Source organism: Acomys minous (assembly GCF_964271855.1).
Source record: "Acomys minous genome assembly, chromosome: 1".
Taxonomy (NCBI): Eukaryota; Metazoa; Chordata; class Mammalia; order Rodentia; family Muridae; genus Acomys; species Acomys minous.
In genome coordinates this window covers 14,893,729-14,915,378 of record NC_140483.1, presented here as the reverse complement: position 1 = coordinate 14,915,378, position 21,650 = coordinate 14,893,729, and the positions used below count along the sequence as shown (strand labels likewise).

At 37.2% G+C, this 21,650-nt stretch overlaps 1 protein-coding gene across 14 annotated transcripts in view; it reads left to right on the top strand.

Moving 5' to 3' along the window:
* CDC42BPA (CDC42 binding protein kinase alpha) overlaps nucleotides 1-21,650 on the top strand; it is a 207,647-nt gene that overhangs the window by 102,658 nt on the left and 83,339 nt on the right. For all 14 annotated transcript variants that reach the window (XM_084791680.1, XM_084791667.1, XM_084791676.1 and 11 more), the window contains exons 7-12: nucleotides 1,736-1,936; nucleotides 3,507-3,755; nucleotides 4,353-4,432; nucleotides 6,331-6,497; nucleotides 9,808-9,930; nucleotides 18,245-18,378. In XM_084791680.1, the coding sequence (XP_084647806.1) occupies nucleotides 1,736-1,936; nucleotides 3,507-3,755; nucleotides 4,353-4,432; nucleotides 6,331-6,497; nucleotides 9,808-9,930; nucleotides 18,245-18,378 (954 nt within the window). The remainder of the gene's footprint in view (nucleotides 1-1,735; nucleotides 1,937-3,506; nucleotides 3,756-4,352; nucleotides 4,433-6,330; nucleotides 6,498-9,807; nucleotides 9,931-18,244; nucleotides 18,379-21,650) is intronic.

Sequence of the window (21,650 nt, the reverse complement as noted above, 5' to 3'; positions counted from 1 at the left end):
GAAAATCCTACTTTTCCCAGGATAGTTTCTTTAGAAATCTTATTGATGAATTAAAATAATCTTAATAGTTTGGCTAATATTTCTATATAGCTTTACATTTCTTTTGTTTAATGTATGTGTAATTCATGTTTTCAACTCACCACTTGTGTGCTTTCGTTTTATGTTTATTTTACTCAAATAAATTATTTAACTGATTTTTCTCTTATTTATTCATTTGGTTTCATTTGTTCCCCAGTGTTAACTCTCTGTCCTTTAACACTTGAATCTTGTGAGTAGCCTGTGCCTGTGCTATTTATTACTGTAGGTTTTGCTTGATATTTGCACAAGTGCTTTTGTTTCCCCTTTTCTTTCCTGTCACCTTCTGTGCAGCTCAATTTTAACTTTCTTACTCTCTTTATCCTTGGAAATTAACATTTTATTTTAAATGTCTTTTTAGTTTTGTATTAATTTACTTCATTCATATAGAGCTAATCATTTTTCCCATTACATTCCCAATCAGAATAATCAACTTATTTTACATTGTACTACATATAAAAATTACTTTTTTTTTGAGACGGGGTTTCTTTGTGTGGCCGTGGTGTTCTGGACTTGCTTTGTAGACCAGGCTGGCCTCGAACTCACAGGGATCCGCCTGCCTCTGCCTCCCGAGTGCTGGGACTAAAAGTGTGTGCCACCACACCTGGCAGAAATTAATTTAAAACAGGTCAAAGAACTATATAAAACACCTCTTAGAAAATATAAGAAGCAGTCTTTATGGTTGGATTTGGCAAATTTCTAGAGATTAACACAGAATCACAACTCCTCTACTCCATAATATTAATAAATTCTATGTATTGTCCTCAAAAACTTGTGTGCATCAGATGACACAGTAGGCAGAATAAACAGACAGCATACAGCACTGGACCAGTATCTGCCAGCACTTGTCTGACTGCATGCTAAGAATATGTGAGGAGCAGCTACAGATTGTAGTTGGGTCTGGCCTGCAACACCCTGACCTGTCCATCCACCTCAGAAGGCTCAGGGTAACCTGTAGTTCTTTCCAGGAGTTCTGCTCATAAACTCAACAATGGAAAAACAGCCCCAGTGAAGAATAAGAGAAAATTTCCAAAGATTTACAAAAGAGGAATGAGCATATGAAAGATGCTCAAGAAAACGTATCATTAGAGAAGTGCACATCAAAAAGCCAGTGACCCCACTGTGATAGCATCTCCTGCCCAGGGGGCAGCTGTTGCTGATCGGAAACAGCAAGTGTTGTCTATGAGTGATTTAGAGCCCCACCACTGTTAGTAAGAATGTATAGTTCTTCCAGATACTGAAAAGTAAGATGATCGTTATTAATTCATAATTTTCATTTTCATCTCTCTAATTTGCTGTAATAATATTTTCAATTTTTTAAAATTAAGAATTTCTGTTTTAAAGTCTATACTTTTTTTCAATAAGGTGATTTTTGTTTGTTTTATAGACAAGGTCTCACTAGATAATATTCTTGGCTGGCCTGGACCTTGCTTTATAGACAAGGCTGGCCACAGAGGCATGGAGATCCATCTAGTGGTGGTGTTTAAAGTGCTGGTGCAATTAAGAATTTAATGTATATAACTAATCAATCTTCAGTCTTCTTAGGAATTTAAAATTATTATCAGTATTAATAATTAATAATAAATATTAATAAGTACCTATTTTAATTTAAAGTTATTTTTCTAATATAGTATATTAATAAAAATATGAACTTCTTTAGGTCCAGTCCTCAGTGGCAGTTGGAACTCCAGACTATATTTCTCCTGAAATCCTTCAAGCTATGGAAGACGGAAAAGGCAGATATGGACCCGAGTGTGACTGGTGGTCATTAGGGGTCTGTATGTATGAAATGCTCTGTGGAGAAACACCGTTCTATGCTGAGTCTTTGGTGGAGACATATGGGAAAATCATGAATCACAAAGTTAGTATATTTTACTTTTTACAGTCTTTACAGTAAATACACATAGTACAGTAATGTTATAGTAAAGAGAAAAATACTTTTTTCAAAACAATAAGTCATATTTTTGCTTAATAGGTGATAATCATTCATAATCATAATCTGTGAAATAATTAGTTTTAACTTTCTCCTGTATTTTGTTTAGAAATGCTCCTATATAGAAAATTGGTCTATATAGTTCAATAACACAGTTCAAAAGTAGTTAGGTTTTTAAAAATCAGTTTTTACTATATAATATATACATTCATGACAAGCATGCATATAAATATCAGCATTATTAGTAATAAATGAAGTGTGAATAAAGATAAAAATGAGATTCTTTGGAGCCAGCAAGTTGACTCTGTGGCTGAGGTGCTTGCTGTGCAAGCCTGGCGACCTGAGTTCAGTCCTAAGGTGTATGGGAAGATAGAGGGAGAGAACTGACTCCAGAAAGTTGTCCTCTGACCTTCACATGGGCAGCACGTGGGTGCACGCACACGCACACGCACACACACACACATACATACGTGCGCGCACACACCACCACCACCACCACCACCCCTACCACATGGACACACACCGCAGTCATAGTTTTGTTTTGTTTTGACTGAGATTCTTCTGTAAAACTGGCAAAGACAAAATGAAGCATTGTATTCTGTACTCTTAACAAATGCAGCGTCATGGCACTCCTCAGATTTTAATGGCAGGACTACAAATTGCAATTTCCTGTCACATAGTTAACAAGTATACATCTTGAGCCTTGAAATTATGGTTAGAGTTTTTGATGGAGCAGGGTCAGGCCTAGAAGACAGCCTGGTAGAAATATCTAGAACAAAGGTGTATGTAGGATATCTGTTCCAGTGGTAATGATCACAACACACTGGCTGAAATCCAGATACACAGCAGGAACAAGATCACAAAACTCTAGTCATACAGCACTAAGTGAACCAGAATAAACAGGACAAGAGAAGGATAATTGTCCAGTATCAGAAGATTGTCAACAGTTGCAAAAGTCCCCAGAAGAATAGGATAATCTGTAGTTTTTAATTGGTTCTGATGATGCAAATGTAATTAGTTGTTTTATACATATAAGTCAATTTTATAGACTTTGTGTCTTCTACTGAGTTGCAGTGGTAGCACAGGAATTAGTTCTAAAGAGCTGGTAGATATGAAGAAGCTGAGGCTGTAAGGAGCATGTGCACAGTTGAGAAGGAAGTCACATTAGTGTAGTATGCTGCTTAGCAGACAGGTCTGGAGAGTTCAGGCCAAGGTCCTTTCCTGTCAATGCTTAGTTGTATGGCATTGGGAAAATGACTGTGCCCCTCAGCTTCCTCTTCTACCAAACATCATAGTAGCAGGTCCTATCCAAATGATGATTATGAGGATTAATGGGTTAAATAAGCAAATCACTTTGAATAGTGCTAGATACATGTTAAATTTTCAAATGTTTAACGATCAACTGATATTTTATAATATGTCTGAACATTATTAATAATCTTCTGAAATACTGAGTTAAATTCTGCCACTTTTAATAGGCATATGTTATTGTCTGTAGGAGAGGTTTCAGTTTCCGCCCCAGGTGACTGATGTGTCTGAAAATGCTAAAGATCTTATCCGAAGACTCATCTGTAGCAGAGAACATCGACTTGGCCAAAATGGGATAGAAGACTTTAAGAAACACCCATTCTTCAGTGGAATTGATTGGGATAATATCCGAAACTGTGAAGCACCGTACATTCCAGAAGTTAGTAGCCCAACAGATACATCAAATTTTGATGTGGACGATGATTGTTTAAAGAATTCTGTGAGTATGACATTATGAAGGCGTCAAGTCCTTCTGGTTCTTTTAAGCATAGTTATAAAGTAACATTTTTATTTATTAGTTTGGCGTCAGGACTGTTTTTCCCTTATCAGGCATACAGTAGTTATTAAGCTGTTATATTTTTAGTTTTAGTTCAGTACTGAATTTTATATTAATTTTATGTCACCTTTTACCCTTAGTACTATGTTCAAGGTGAATATGAACTGTTAAACTATTTAAACATCACAAGAAGGGATTAGAAGGATTTTTTTCACCTGTTTTTAAAATTATATTCAATGTTGACAGAAATTCTGAGTCATTTCAAGTTAAGTGAATAGTCAGTTGATTTTAATTTTTCACAGTAGTTATATTTTATGACATTATGGTGAACTCCAAATTAGGTGACATTGTTTATTAGAGTTTCATAGTGGCAGTGCTCAGAGTCTACCTTTTGTACCATTGACCATCTCTGTCAAACTTGCCAATGTCTCTAAATTGAACGGTTGCATGTGCCCATTCACAGTTAATATTTATATTGCAATCTATGGGTCATAGCTATAGAGTTCTTATGAGATTGATGTTCTTTTTATTTTCTCTTAGGAAACAATGCCCCCACCGACACATACTGCATTTTCTGGCCATCATCTACCATTTGTTGGTTTTACATACACTAGTAGCTGGTAAGTTTCAAAAGTCAAGATAATTTGAGTTATTTATTTTAAAAGTAAGTTGAAGCTTGAAAACTATATATATATATACACGTACATACATACATACATACATACATACATACATACATACATACATACATACGGCATAGAGCTGGATATAAATGTGAAAAATAAATGATAAGCCTACTTTGGTATTGTAAATAGAATAAACTACTCAAGAATTAACTATTGGAGGGAAAAGATGAGGACAAATGGTTCAAGAGTTGAACTTGTTGGGGACAGGGCAGAAGCCAGCACCAAGGCACTTACTGAACATTCTGTACATGTCAAGCACCAAAACTTCCAACCCACGGTACCACTTTTCACTCTGGTTTCCCCTTCCTAGTCCCATAAGAATCACTTCAGTCACCTCCTGTGCGCCATGTCGGTTCGCTTGGCTGTCTGTCAGCTGAGAAACTTTCTTTGTTGAGTGAATGTTCTTTTTTAAAAATCTAAGCAGTTGAAAGCTCTGGAAAAACAAATGGTTCCTGGCAGTCAGGCTGACTTTAAACCGAGGTTCAGCAGATCTAAGTACAGTGTCCCATGTGAATCACCCTAGTTTGTCCTGCCCTGTATGTACCAAGGCAACCACACCTCATTCTTGCCCTTGCCATCCGTGGTCACCTTCATCCTCAGCTGATGCTCTTGCCTCTTCACCCCTGAAGTTTGGCACCAGCTGCAGGTTCCTGCCACTGCTGTGTGTCCAGACTCACAGCGCTCTTCTTTTCACGCATGGACCACGGATGCCTGGCGGGGGTGACTCCTGCCGTCCCCCCTGCCTGGCTCAGTCTGCTGTTGAGTTTTATGTCATCAGCTCTTCTGCTTCTACGTGCCACCCACATCTTTACGTCTAGCCAGCCATCTTACCAGGCACATGATCACTTCTTCCATCCTAAATTATAAAGCCTTTCTGGATCTCCTACCTCACACCAGTGGTTTCTTTGCCATGTAGCAAAATTACCTCTGTTAGCTGTCCGTTATTTAAATGCTGCTCTTCCTGGAGTCCACTCACTTCAGGTTTGTGCCCCAGCCATCGCATGCCAACTGCTTTGCCGACTCGCTGTTGGCCCCTGTGTTGCTAAGTGCAGTGAGTGCTCCTTAGTCCCAGCCCAGGTGCCCTCCTCACCGCCGCCGCTGCTCTGTACCGAACACGCTTAGGTTTTTGTCTACTTCTCAGTCTCTCACCTGAGTCCTCCTCTCCCCGGTTCCTGAATGTCAGAGTGTTCTGAGGCTCAGGCACATGTTTCCGAATGACATGAAAGTGTGTCTCTCTACTGGGACCTCCTTGTCTTCTACTTGAAATCTGTCTTCATGGCCTTTGGAGCATTTTCATAACATGTTCCTCCATCTGTCAAAATTGCCCTGTTGAGCATCTGGTATTAGATAAACAGGCAGCTCACCCCTCAAAGACCAACTCCCCCTCTCTCAGCTGCCATTAGTTGCCTGTACCTCTTTGTCTGGGGTGATTCACGGATGAACATCCAGCACCTCTGTAACCTTACTGTGCATTCAAAAGAGCACCTCATTTTAAAGTCTCGAATTTCAAGTTTCTATTAATGAACACACACTGATGTTTTTGGCTACTGTTTCAGTAAACTTGTGAGATTGTTTTAAACTAATAGCCCTTTAGTAAACCTCATTTTATAATTTATGGAGTTTTAAATTTAAAGATAATTTGGTGCTACAAGTTTTCATTTAAAAATACACCTACAATAGCTTATGGTAATTTTGCAGAAAGTTTTATAGTCATTCTGTGGGATTCTAGATGTTTTACTCTAGATTTTCAAATCTATATTTTATATGAAGAAGTTTTAAATCCTTTTATTCTTCAAACTTGATTGCAATATGAACCTTTTTTTCCCATTCAGTGTTCTTTCTGATCGGAGCTGTTTAAGAGTCACAGCAGGTCCCACCTCACTGGATCTTGATGTGAATGTCCAGAGGACTCTAGATAATAACTTAGCAACTGAAGCTTATGAGAGAAGAATTAAGCGGCTGGAACAGGAAAAACTTGAACTTAGCAGAAAACTTCAAGGTAAATATTTTAATGTTTTCTTTGTTTGAGTTGAGCGTACAGCGTTCTGAGCTGCATTACAAGGGCTTGTTTTATTTTCAGAATGAGTCTTTTTGTAAATGATAAAAAGGGAACTTGTGGAAATATATGCATAACAGAGTGTAACACCATTTGTGTAAAATTCACACAGTAGTAAACACAATGATGTGTATTTCTAAGTCTAAGTGTGTGTGTGGAATGTATGTATGGAATGGAATTTCTCTCGAGACAGAAGAATGGAACTGTCGGTAAAAGCAGGGCCCTTCTCCTCCTGAAACAGCACGTCAGTGACTTTTCCAAGCATATATAATCAGGTCTTACATATTGTTTTTATCAACTCTGTGATGCTTTTAAAACACACTTTAGCATCCCCACTTTTCTTTGTTTGCAGTGATTTTGATCTTTCTCTAGTCTACTCAGTTTCACAGGGCCCCACAACCAACTTACATTGCTCTTTTTACACCCTTCTCTCTCACTCTGGCCAGTGCTGTTTCTTGTGCTCCCTCCCTCTGCTCTCCTCCTGAGGCTTTAGCTGTATTGTGTAAGGATGCCTGTGGGCCCCGTGGGCCTCTTGTGTGCATGTATGTTGTTCCTCGTTCCTGTTGACCCGACCTCTGAGTAGTCTGTGAGCTTGCTGCTGCCTGCTTTGTCCTTCATTATTGGTCATGTTCTCCTGCTGTTCCAAATGTCTTGTAGCTTTTACTATGTGGCTAATATGAAAACAAGAGACGATTGAGTTAGTATTATTTTTGCCCCAGAAAATGTTTTCCCATTCTTCATCCAACCAGGAGTTGAGCCTGAACAAGGCTGGATTGCAGTTTTTATTAAAGTCAGTCCACCTCTGGTGTCAGAAGTGAAGGGAGGGTTAGGTAGAACGTGTGGAGTCTCTTTCCTCCTTTGCTCGTACCTATGAGAGATTGGTTTATTTTCAGCCTCCTTGTCCAACAGTAGTAAGTCTCTCGTAAATATCTTGGTGAGGAGGCTACCCCTGGCTTGAAGCAATTACAACAGGTATACTAAGGATAAGAGTGCCCTTTCTGAATAGTGTGCTTGGAACTCACATAGCAGAAGAAGAGAACTGACTGCTGCAGACGGTCCACTGTCCTCTACATGAGGGCAGTGCATGTGCACCCACACATATATCACCCCTCAAACAAACAAGTGTTAGAACTATTCCTCACTTTAGGTCAAGCTTCAGCCTGCACGAAGTTCAGGCGAGAGCCCCTGAGATGGCCTTTCATCTGAGTGGCTTGCTCCTCTATGGATTCTTTGACTTGGTCTTTGCTTTTTTTTTTTTCTTCTTTTTTTTCCTCCTTTATTAATTTATTCTTGTTACATCTCAATGGTTATCCCATCCCTTGTATCCTCCCATTCTTCCCTCCCTCCCAATTTCCCCTTATTCCCCTCCCCTATGACTGTTCCTGAGGGGGATTACCTCCCCCTCTATATGTTCATAGGGTATCAAGTCTCTTCTTGGTAACTTGCTGTCCTTCCTCTGCTTGCCACCAGGTCTCCCCTTCCAGGGGACATGGTCAAAGGTGAGGCACCAGAGTATGTGAGAAAGTCATATCCCACTCTCCACTCTACTGTGGGGAGTGTTCTGTCCATTGGCTAGATCTGGGTAGGGGCTTAAGGTATACCGCCTGTATTGTCCTTGGCTGGTGCCTTAGTTTGAGCGGGACCCCTGGGCCCAAATCTGCCTATCATAATGTTCTACTTGTAGGCTTCTAGGACCCTCTGGGTCCTTCTACTTTGCCTTTCTCCCATGATTCTCTCATCTAGAGTCCCACTAGAATGTCCTCTCCTCTGTCTCAGTTTCCTGGTAAGTGAAGGCTTTCGTGGGACATGCCCCTTGGGCTAATATGCAGATATAAGTGAGTATATACCATTTGAGTCTTTCTGCTTCTGGGTTAACTCACTCATTATGATCATTTCTAGCTCAATCCATTTATCCACAAATTTCGGGAATTCCTTGTTTTTGATAGCTGAATAGTATTCCATAGTGTATCTGTACCACAGTTTCTTTATCCATTCTTCTATTGAGGGACACTTAGGCTGTTTCCATGTTCTGGCTATTATGAATAAGGCTGCTATGAACATGGTTGAGCAAATTTTCTTGCTGTGTGCTGGAGCATCTTCTGGGTATATTCCAAGGACAAATAAGATTTTTTAAGTGCTTAGTTTTATATTTCAAAAGTATTTAACATTTTTAATTTTTAAAAGGAACAAGAGAAATAGCCATTCTTATTTCATTAGAAGTGAGAGCTTTCTATACCCCTGAGTTTAGTATGATCTGAATCCTTTAATCTGTTCTTAGAGAGTGTTGTTACACCTGAGTTACAGTATTTGGGCAAAGCAAAGTTTGCTGACTAAGCTAAGTGTCCCCAAATTTAAGTGTCTTTTAAATAAACTAAAGCAGTTCATGTTATTTTCCAAATAAATACAACAGGATCAATTTGAATATGTTTTGAACCTGAATAAAAATAGGTAACTTTTAGATACTGAGGTCATGATGTCATGTAGTATATCTTATACTTTTCATCAAGGCTAAGAAATGCTTATCAATGACCATGCAAGTAAAGGTCATGATGTATTTTATCTACGTGTAATTTGTGTTAATTCCTGAAGGACTGCAGTAAGAGAGGCTTTATTTTGGAACCCTTCCATAAGTAGCAGAAAAACTGTTCTAGGACAAGGGTGGTTCCATTCTTGATGTAAATTGTTCCTCTATATCTTTTACTAGTACCTAGCAAACGCCGTATTATAGAGCTCATCTTGTTTGTACATTTCGTCTTTACATACAATTTCGAGATAAATTGATCTCTATTCTTGTCAAATGCTTTTAACTAAATTGATAAGCTAAAGTCACGATGGTCCTTTTATTTCCTATATAAAATCCAGAAGGTCTCCATGTCTACACACTGTGTAATAGGACATCTAAACCTTCCTTCATGTCTTACTCAGTTCTTTACACGTTATCTGAAGCATGATTTTCTTTTAATCTCAAGATGGTGGTCTTTTCTAGGAAAAAAAAAACATAGAAGAGTGAATAATTGGTTAAGTCTTTGTCATAGTTGATGAATAATGCTTCAAACCCCAAACTCCATATATTAGAAAGTTTCTTACAAAATTTAAACATGGCTAATGAACTGTATGCTTTAATACGTTCTTAAGCTTTTTCAGTGAGTTCTGGCCTGTAACTCTTTTAAAAAATTGTGAAGAGATATGTTGACATTAATTTTTAAAAAATGAAGTCTCTGGTTTTTATTTTTTTATTCTTTTTTCTTTTCAGAGTCAACACAAACTGTTCAAGCTCTGCAGTATTCAACTGTTGATGGTCCGCTAACAGCAAGCAAAGATTTGGAAATTAAAAACTTGAAAGAAGAGATTGAAAAACTAAGGAAACAAGTAGCAGGTAAACTTTCTGAGGTTCATCATTAATTTAGTAGATTTTAAGAAGTGGTTTTGTTCACACAACACTGTCTATTGCGTCTTGCTGATGTTAAATGTTATGAGTTAAATAACACTGGAAAAGACAAATAGAAATTAATTCTGATTTCATGGAGTTCATAATTTGATCTAGAAGGTAAATATGTAAGTCACCACTGCTGTATAGATGAAGGGTCTTTGGGGAAAGTAGATAAAGGTCGTACATAGAGAATACGTGGAAGACACACCCACCTAGAGAGAGAAAAAATTACAAACAGACCTAGTTAGTGATAGAAATTGCCTGGAAAATGGTCTATGTTAGTGGGAGTTAGATGTGAGGTTTGAAGAAGAGGGTTGCTGCAGGTAAGAGAATAGCACACATACAAACACCAAGTATCAAAGTATGAATTGAAGCTTATAAAGTTCTCTTTCAGTACTGATTTTACTGTTCCCTGAAAAATTTTAATATGTTGTATTTTCATTTTTGCTTAAATGTTTAAAAATTTTTCACTTTGACTCAAATTGAGAAGTTCTTTGTGTTTTATGTCTTATCAATTTTGTAATACCACTGTGTGATTTCAGTTCTTTTAGAGGCGTTGAGGTTTGTTTTATGCATTAGATACGGTTATCTTAACCTATATTCCCTGGGCACTTGTGACGAGTGTATGTTCCTGCTATTCTAGATTGTTTGTTTTATAAATATTGATAAGATCCTGTCATTGGAGGAGTGTTTTTGAGGTTTTTCTATAGTCGTGTTGGTTTTCTGTCTAGTTATGTTATTCATTGTTAAGACAGACATTATTTCCCTCCTGTTGAGCAGGTTTTAAGTCTAATCAGACAGCTGTTATTGCCAAGATGTGAGTGCCACTTCTACAACCTTAGACTATCTTGCATATTGGTCATTGTGTTCATAGGCACACTGACATCTCTTCATTGTTAGGTGGAGCAGAAGTCAGTTCCTAGTTTGTTCTCCACTGACACTCTGGGAATCTCTTAATCCTTAGCAGTTTTTGTCGTGTTGTTGTTTGTTTGTTTTTCTAACACCACCCTTTTGGGTACGCTTTGGCATGTCATTATAGCCTCAGGGGGAAAATTTGTATTCAGCTCCCATTGTTGACAGGGGTCAGCATGGGAATAAAGAGGTTTCCGAGGTGTGCCTGCTTCTGCCTCTTGAGTGCTGGGATTAAGGTGTGCACCACCATGATATGGGGTTTTTTGATGTTTAAGTCAAATATAATAGTAGTTTTCTAAGAGTTTTTGTTTTATTTTACTATTAGTGATGCAGGATTTTGGAGAAAGACAGGACCTTTTATGGCTCACTTAACAGGATGGATGCAGAGGTCCTAAGATGTCAGACACAGTTGTCAAAGACCAACCTGGGACAGTGGCTCCATGTTTATTCTCTCACACTAATGGAAATTAAAGATAGAAACAGTTTTTATTAACCATTATTACAGAAAAGTGAGAAATTAAGGGAAAATGGGATAAATTTTCAAGAGTTGAGAAAAGTACTGAAGAATAGAAAAAGTTGTTGAATTTCCTTTGCCCAGAATTTTTATAGAGCATTGGCAGAAAATAGACAAAGGTGGATGTAATCTCTTTTGGATTGGTTAATTGCCTAGGGGCCATCAAAGGTTAAGCCAATATGTTCTGGTCATGCTTGCCCCCACACAGGAATAGTCGAAACCTGCCTCTATCTCTGATTCTGGCAGTTATCAACATTGACTGGTTGTTGCCTGTTAAGTTACTTGGCCACCATTACTACCTTTTGACCTTGCAGGTGTCTTGTTAACTGTTCATTATATGAACTTTCTTTATTCTCAAAGCAACTAAAAAGCAGTGTTCTTGGTTAGCTTTTTATCTGTGGGATGGTCTGAAATAGGCCAAACAGGTTAGAAGCCATTCTTTCTTAGTAGTTGTTCTATTATAAGTTATTTGCTTTAGATACAATGTGTTTAAAGCAAGGATATGTAGCAAACAATAATGCTTAGCATGTTTTCCCCAAAGCACAAAGGTCTTGTGGAGGTTAAGCAGCTGGCATGCCATTACTGGCCTTGCTTCTTCAAGCCTGATTATCTCTTATCAGATCTGCTTGGCTATCTCACCTTGTAACTCATTTTACTTAGTGCTCCAAACTCTGTGGTCTTAACCATTAACCTTCCTTTTAAATCCAGCTGCTGTTCTCACTGAAATGTATAAAAGAAGCTTGCAGTTTTGCCCATGGCCCTTTTCTCTTACTCTGCCTACGAGTGCTCTCTTCTCCTTCCTCAGTAATAGATAGAATATCACACGGCTCTTTCTTGGTTCTTTGGCTAGGAAGACCATGATTTGGGTTTGGGGAGTGCTTTGTTCCCTTACGTTGTTGGCTTTTCTGGGTTGCCATCCTCTTAAGGTCCAGTTCTGGGATACATGAAAAGAAAACCTGGGCACTCACGACTTTTATCCCTCAGGTCTCATTGTTCCAGCTTGTCTCACCACATCTCATGGTCGTCTTACTTACTTATTCATTGATCATGTATTCATTTTTAAATATAAATCTAGGATTTTTATTTTTTATTAATGGAAATATATATATAGAAATATATATAGATTATCTTGCTCCAAAAATAGAAGTCACTGGAGTCAGCTTTCAGCTAGGGATCTGGTCATGTGACTGCTTTAATATGCACGCTGCAGCATCTTCAGGTGACTCTCCTTGCCACCAGGATAAAGGAAGAATCTCTCAATGCTGATCGGAGTCCTTCATCGCCAAGCGTTTGTCTCTTCAGTTTCACTTCTAGTAATTACTCCCTTTATTATGCCCCGATTGTACCCTTATCACATTATTTTTAGATCCCATTAATGCTTATCCTTTGTATATACAAGTCCCCAACTGTCTATTTTATTTTTCCCTTCTCTCACTTGTCTACCTGTCAGCCATCTGTCTGTTTTCTGCCATCTGTCTGTGTTTGCTTGTTCTTTTGTTGGAAACATTTTTGTAACCCTGTAGTCATCCATGTTTCATTATTAACATGTTTGTGTCTGTACATTGTCTTCTCCTACCTCACCACCAGAGCACAAGGTTTTTGAAAGCAGGAGCTTTAAATTGATCGATGTTTTCCATTTTATCCACTAGTGTGTTCTAAGTACCTATAGGATTATACACAGCTCATTAAAAACCCAAACCAGTATTTGTTGGTGAATAAGTGAAATATGACTTAAACCCACCTCTACCCATTTCCTAAGATTTCTGTCTTCATTGTGTTACTTCAGGCAAACCCAACAAACTTCCATTTTCAACATAGCATGGAGAGCATCACTCTATCTCGAGAAACTTGTTACTCCCAGCTCTTCTTGGCTTCCTTCCTTTTCTTTGCTCCCACTGTCTTCCTAAGTCCAACACTTGTCAGGCTGCTCCTGACTCATACTTTAAAAGTTCTTTCTCAATGCTGAAATAAAATTAGCAAAATCAGTAAAAATACTGTTAAAAGAAAGGGTTAGTCCTTTTCTTTGGAAGTATTCTTACCTTGCAGGGTTTCTTATGTTAGATATATGATACTCACTTATGTACTCTCTTTCATTCCATTTCTCCAATACCTGCTCGTCCGTCCTTCCTTCCTTCCTTCCTTCCTTCCTTCCTTCCTTCCTTCCTTCTTCCTTTATCCCTTCATCCCCTCATTCTTTCCTCATCTTTTTAAAAATTATGGTAAAATATATTGATCACAATTTACCATTTTAACAGTTTATAATACTCCATTGAGTATTATTAACCACTTTCACATCTCATACAGCTGTCATCACTATCTTTTTCATCATCTCAAAATGGAACCAGATGAAGCAGTAGCTATTTTTCTACTTCCTTAAGCCCTACTTTCTGCTTCCGTAAACTTGACTTTTTCAGAAACCTCGTACAGTAGAAGCACACACTATTCATTGTTTTGTGTTTGGCTGTTTTGCTTAGTGTAGGGTTGTCAGGGATCATCCGTGTTGTATGATGTGTTAGAAACTTCTACTTTCTAAAAGCAGAGTGATGCTCCATTACATTCATATAATAGATTTTGCCCTTGCCTTCATCTGTTCTTAGACATGTGGGTTGCTTTTACCCTTTGACTATGGGATAGTAATGCAGTTATGAACACAAATACAGTTACTGCTTAGATTCTTGTTTTTGCTGCTTTTGGATATATACCCTGTAATGAGATTGTGGGTTGTATATTGTTTAATTTTTTTCAAAGGAATCCCTATGCCATTTCCCATAGCAGCTATACAGTTGATTATTTCCACTGTTAACATGTGGCTGGCATTTGCTGCTTTGGGTCTTTATCATTAGACTACTTCCTGCTGATTAGGAGCATCAGGCTCCTTGAGGCAAGTTTGATCTTGGCCATCAGGAATCTAATTTCTTCTTTGTGCACGACTACTTAATAAACCGCAACCAACAACCACCAGCAACCAACCAACCAACAACTCACCTATGGTGCCCTAGCAGCATTTATCTACCCTCTGAAAAGTCTTCAGAATTCCAAACGTCACACAGCCACAGAAACTATCTACAGCTGGTAAAATCACGCCTCTGTTAGAGCCCACGGCAAATCAAAGTCAGCTGTTGTGAAGCGCCCTGTGTCCCCACACCTGGCATTAAAACAAAAACATATTCTTATAATACTGCTATGTGTTTTAAAGGAACCAAAATTCTCTATGTTACGATGCATGCATTTGTAAGCATTGTAGATAAATTCGCCTTATTCTAGTTAACTCACAAATAAAACACCACACAACTAGTTTAAGGAATTCATTTGAGCAGTCCCAGTTTCTGTGCATCTCAGTAAACTTGTGTACAGTTAGAGCAGCCATTTCACATAGGGCTTTACTCTTTCAGTGCCAGTTACATTTCTAGTCACTCTCCACCACACACAAAAAGGAGAAATTTGACAGGATGGGCATTCCTTATTTGGAGTTGTATTGTTATTCAGACATAAATCATTTGCTGAGTCCTAGGAACTATATTGGACACTGAAGGTATGGAAGGAAAATTGAAAGGACCTCATTTGCTGTGCAGACTCAAGCTACTTGAAATACTTTCACGTTAAAGATAGAGGTAAAATGTTAGCCTCCTCAAGACCTGCTTGACTGTGAAGGAGCAAAGTGTCAAAACCCTCACTCTAATGTTCCTCAGACCTGTGCGTACAAGACACACACCAACTAATGTCAGACATCATGTTACTTTCTCCTTCTAATTTCCAGTAAAGTTAGAATAAAATCAGGGTTAAAGGCTTTTGCTAGTATCTGATTCTTCTTCACTGTAATCTGAATTCTTAGAAGGCTGAGCTAACTTGTTTTTATACTATTGTTGAGTGTCTAAAGATAACAAAAATGAAAGTTTATACCCTTTTTGGATACTTTTGTATGAAATATGAAGGGTATTTTGTTTTCTTATTGAAATTGTATTATGTATAATATACTTTTAAAAATCATGTTATTGCCCTGGTATTGGGCATCCATACAAAACCCTGTATATTCATTTCTACTAACCTAGAACCAGCCCTGGTGGCTGCTTACTTAATTAACCAAAAATAATGAAAGAAACTCACCTGTGTTGGGTAAGTTCTATTGTGAACCTGGAACAAGGATAAGTTACTGGATGCGGATTGCCACTTTCAAAACATCTTGATCACCTTAGTAACCCTCTAATGGAATTCATATGTTCTTCCCAGATACTGTGTCTTCATTATCTTCTTCCCTCATAGAATGAAAACTTTTATTGCCCATGTTTTGCTAAGTCACTGAAAATATTAAAAGACTGGCTGTTTACTGAGGTAGATGTGAATTCTGTGTCTAAATTTTTTAAAGGATAATTAAATTAAATATGTGGAAATGGGCCAAATGAGTAGGCAAAAGAGATTCTTACAGTATGAGTAAAGGAAAAACCCACTCAAATTACATCTCTCCAAAAATCAGAAAATTTTTATCTTGCTTATAAGTAAATGTCAATTTTTGTGGAGTTGATAGATACATTTCTAGCAAAGCACTAAACTACCCAAGTGTTTTACTTCTTATATCTTTAAATGTTTAGTATGTTGTTAGTGTTTCATAGTAACATACATGTAATTGTCTTAAAGCAGACCCTTTCTTCATAAAGGAGTATGAATGACCACTATCTCATATGAAAACCAAATAGCCTGAATTTACTGGCATTTTAGAATAGGCCAGTGGTTCTCAACCTGTGGTTTGTGACCCTTTTGGAGGTCAGATGACCCTTTTACAGGGGTCACCTAATACCATCAGAAAACACAGATATATCATGATTCATAACAGCATCAAAATTACAGTTATGAAGTAGCAATGAAAATAATTTCATGGTTGGGGGTGGTCATCACAACGTGAGGAACTGTATTAAAGGGCTGCAGCGTTAGAAAGGTTGAGAAACAGTGCTCTGAGAAGTTAATTGAGGCTTCAATGTGTGAATATAAGTATTCATTTCTCTTTAGTTAATACCTAGAAATAAGATTACTAGGCGATATGCTCAGTGTATGGGATTTCAAGCATGGTTCTAATCAACATGAGGATATTGATACCTTCTGTTTTTATGAGAAAGGGTAACCATCGTTCTGTCTCAGGCTTCTGAGTTCTGTCCCACCACACCTGACTTGATAATTGATACCCTAATGATACTGCGTCTCTCAATCCATGAACATGGTATAATTTTCTACTTATTTAAATCTTTGACTTTTCATAGTTTATCAATTTATCAATCATGGTTTATATTATAATTGCATATACACTAGTTTTCTAGTATATAAAGTAAGTTATAGTGTATGCAGTAAATTTTTATTATGTATTTGAACATGGCTTCTTTTCCTTTTCTTGCATTCTGCACTTTGGAAAAGCCAATCCCCTTTGGAGCTTTTTGAGGTTGTTTTTTTTTTAATGTTTCGCGGTTTCATTTGGCTACTTCAGTGCCTTCTACACAGGGAATCAATCACTCCTTAGCCTTGAACACTTGTTTCTAATTTCTTTTTAATGTAATGATGATACTTTGTTCCTTACATTGTTACATTAGTTCTGTATTCTCCATTCCACTTTATTCTTTAAAACATCATTTTATGGGTTCATGTTTTTAACTCCAAGTAATTACAGACACTTTGATTGCTTTAGTTACATTATATTTGTGTGTGTGTGTGTGTGTGTGTGTGTGTGTGTGTGTGTGTGTGTAGAAGTTTGTATTTATAGCCAACTTTATGCAGAGTATCAAGCAGGCCTAACCATGTAGTCCAGACAAAATTCAAACTAAGCATCTTCCTGCCTCAGATTCCTAAGTGCTGGGATTACAACTGCATGCTGTATCTGCTCTTGGCTGGTTATCAGTGTAGTGTCCCTGCTTTACTCCCTACTCCTGAGTCTTATTTGTGAATTTTTTTTGTTTTCATCTTGTGAGTGTTTAGATTGTTCTGGTCAGACCAACTGCTTGCTGTACAGTGGATTGTTACTGCTCCTTTCCTACAGTATTTGAACCCAGTCTTACCCCCTCACTGAACGGTAGTTTGAGCACTGAGAATCTAAGTTTATGTTTTAATTTTTCTATCTCAGGAAGTCTAATGCATTTTAAATTATTCTCTTATTTTAATTAATGATTAAAACATTTTCCCCAGTGTCTCACCAATTTCAGCTGTGACTTAATAATTGGACTTTTTATTTATTTGGTTGACAGAGTCAGGTATTTGTGTGCAGCAATTTGGTGAGGTGAAGGCCTTAGTGTAATGGTTCTCAACCTATGGGTTGTGACTTCTTTGACAAACCTCTATCTCCAAAAGTATTTATTTTATGACTCATAACAGTAGCAAAACTATAGATATGAGATAGCAATGAAAATAATTTTATGATGGGGCTCACCACAACATGAGGAACTGTATTAAAGAGTCACCACATTAGGAAGGTTGAAAACCACTGGAATAGACCATTTTAAAATACTGTATATAATTTATGCAGAAGAAATGTATATCTTGAATTTAATAAATTATAGGCTTTATAAGTTTAAAATAATTTGCTTATAATAACTTTGATTTTAGAAAAAAATCCTGTTATTTGGAAATAATTTTCCAATTATGTAGTGTTTGTCAATTTACTCAGAATATTCTAAATCTGTCTTATATAAATTTTCCTGAATGAAGTGAACTACCAATACTTTAATCCAAAAGATGAGGAAAATAAAAATTAACTGCCGTTTCTGGATGAATACTGCTATTACTTGTTCAGCTTTTTATTTGTTTAGATTGAATATCTGATCATAGGATTTTTTTGGGTTTTATTTGTTTGTTTTTTAGAAGTAAATCATTTGGAACAACAACTTGAAGAAGCTAATTCTGTGAGACGAGACCTAGATGATGCTTTTAGGCAAATCAAGGCTTTTGAAAAACAAATCAAAACTTTGCAGCAGGAAAGAGAAGAGTTAAATAAGGTAAGCATATATGGATGGACCCTTGGAGGGGGTGTGGGTGTTTGTTCTTGTTTGGTTTTTCAAGACAGGGTTTCTCTGTGTAGCCGTGGCTGTCCTGGACTCACTTTGTAGACCAGGCTGGCCTCGAACTCACAGGGATCCACCTGCCTCTGCTGGGATTAAAGGTGCACGTCACCACACCTGGCATATGAGTGGATCCTTAAAGCTGTTTCTACATGTTTCATCTTTTATAATTAGAGGAAGCATTCCTAATAAATGACAATATATATTTTTCTATAAAAATTAAAAATGAAATTTTCATGCTAACCTAACATGTTAGCTTAAAATGGTTTTACAGCCTTTTAAGATTGATTTTATTTTCAACTATGTATTTATGTGTGAGGGGACAATATGTGCACCTCTGTTGAAGCCACAGGCATTGGACCCCCTGGCCCTGAAATTATAAGCGATTATAAGTTGGCTAATATGGGTGCTGGGACATGAGTGTGGGTCTCCTCAAGAGCAGTATGTTCTTTTAACCATCCCCTACATTTTAAATAATTATTTGGGCCTGTGACATTCTTCATTAGCTAGTAGTAAGAGAACTCAGTTTCTTGAGGCTTTAAAGTTCAAAATCATTTTTCATTTGGGAAGCTAAAAGTCTTGACTTAGAAAGGAATGTTACTCCAATCGGACTTTAGGTGAGAGAAGCATGGGAGAATGGGGAAGTAGAAGGATCCAGAAGGTCCTAGAAACATCCAAGAAGAACATTATGACGGGCGGATCTGGGCCTAGGGGTCCTGCTCAAACTATGACACCAGCCAAGGACAATACATGCAGTAAACTTAGAACCCCTACCCAGATCTAGCCGATGGACAGGACATTCTCCACCATTGAGTGGAGAGTGGGGACTGACTTTCACACGAACTCTGGTGCCCCATTTTTGACCATGTCCCCTTGATGAGGAGGCCTGGTGGCACTCAGAGTAAAGATAGCAGTCTACCAGAAGAAACTTGATATTCTATGAGCATATACAGGGGGAGGAGGTCCTCCTCAGTCACAGACATAGGGGAGGGGAGTAGGGGGAAAGTGGGAGGGAGGGAGGGATGGGAGGATACAAGGGATGGGCTAACAATTGAGATGTAATATGAATAAATTAATAAAATATTTGAAAAAGAAAGGAATGTTACTAAAAAAAGACACAAGAAAAACAAATAGCGTATCTATAACATTTTAAATATAGATTTTAGGTCTTAAATGATATTTTGTCATAATTTGTATTTTCTAATTTATAATGTGGTCATGTATCTTTGACGCATATCTGTTCATCATATATTTTCATTATAACTTGCTGGTATGAACACTAATAGGTTATAGTTTAAAATCCCCTCTGTGATTTACTTATTCTTTACATGTCACTTTCTTTTCCAAAGCAGCATGGGAAAAAAGCTAAAATCATTTTCATAAGAATTTTATGTAAGATTTAAGCACTACTAGGCATAGCAGCAAGATCTATTCATAATAAGATTATATAACAACGCGGTAGAGAAAATAACATTCAGGCAGTAGGGAAAAGACTTGAACCTCATGTTGGTAAGTACTGTGGATTTCACTGCAACCACAAAATGTTGGAACTTAGAGCAGCTATGCAGTTTCTGGCACACTATAAATCATAGCCAGTGGTTTGATATACAAAATACTTATTAATACGAATGACGTCCTTCTGTGGGTAAGTTATGAGTCTTATTAGCAGTAAGTAAATGGAGTTAAGAATAAAGTAACTTTTTGCTGATAAGGGAGCTATTATAGATTAAATTGAATCAGATGAGAACATTTTCGCTTTTCATTTAATGCAGTTTTAAGTTTTGGTTTATATAGATCCATTTCAACTGAGGGTCATATAATAACACTTGACACTTATGGCAGCCACTCTTTTTCCTTTAATAATAGTGTAGCAATGTTAGTGGTTTATGAGTTTATATTTTTGGTATTATACACAGTCAAATTTAATTAACATAATAAGCATAAAACTGTGATAACTTGACTTATAGGAACAAGTATTTTGACAAATTTTAGTACATTTTAATGCTAAAAATCCTGAAAGTATATTTTGAAAAGACATTTTTAGTGTTGAAAAGAAATAGATTTACCAGTAAGGTATATTAAATAATAAGATGTTACTTGGGTAATGGCTTACAGGCAGAAGGGGAAAAAATTCATTTTCTTTGAGTTCTAACTAATGCTTGTTTGCTTTTGTCTTTTTTATACTAAGCATTCTGACAGCTGTAAATGACATCTAACTCTGGTTTGATTTTCCCTTTCTGTAGTATTTAGTTTATCTTGAATAACATATAGTTGTTGGCTTTCTCTGTATCATCTTGGAACACTGTTCACTTAGGTCCTCTGCTGATTTTTAATTAGCTTAGAAAATACTTTGTTTTTATAATAATGTCAAAATGTTTTCCAGTATTCCAGTTTTTATATTTTTCCATGCAGTACAGAAGTTTCTGTGGTACATGCTGATTCATATGCTGCAATTATTTCCGTTAGTCAGTCTTGTCTATATTGAGACTTTGTTCTAACCCAGTGTTTCCTTCCAGTCTAACTTGCTTTATCTAACTTCTTTCATGGTTAAATATCTCTAGCCACATGGCTATTCATTGTTTTTGTTGTTGTTATTTTACAAAATATCTTAAAATGTTACAGGTTTTTCTTCTTTTTATCTTTTTTTATTTATTAGAATTCTTGAAAATTTCCAGTGTCTTTCATTAAATGTGCAGGTTAAAGATACCTGTCAGTGGCTTTTCTATTTGCTCTCCTTGACTAACCGGAGCTTGTAAGTGTAATACACATTGTCAGTGTATTTAAGTTAGTGCATTTGCTGGCTCATACATTATTAAGAAATCAGAGGTTTGATTTCTTTTTTAAACCTCCTATATTTTATCCTTATTTTTTAAAGTCTGGTCTTTGGTAGTTATGCTTCCAAACACTAGAAACTCATTTTTGCTTACATGTTGTCACTGGGCTTTACTTGTGTTCCTTTTGGTCCCTGGTCCTTGTGATCACTGTGGAAAGAATTCTTGTGAGACAGAGACACACAGCATAGTGTAGAAGACCAGTGGAATTTATTGTAGCACAACGTATAATACCTTCAAGGGGTGACGGGGCAGTGGCCAAAGGGACCTTCATAGACCATTGCTCATTCTCAAGGGATGAGGGTTGACAGTGAATAGAGGCCATTGTGTCTACCTACACTGAGGTAGGCTTTATACTATTTCTGAAGTCTTTTGAGC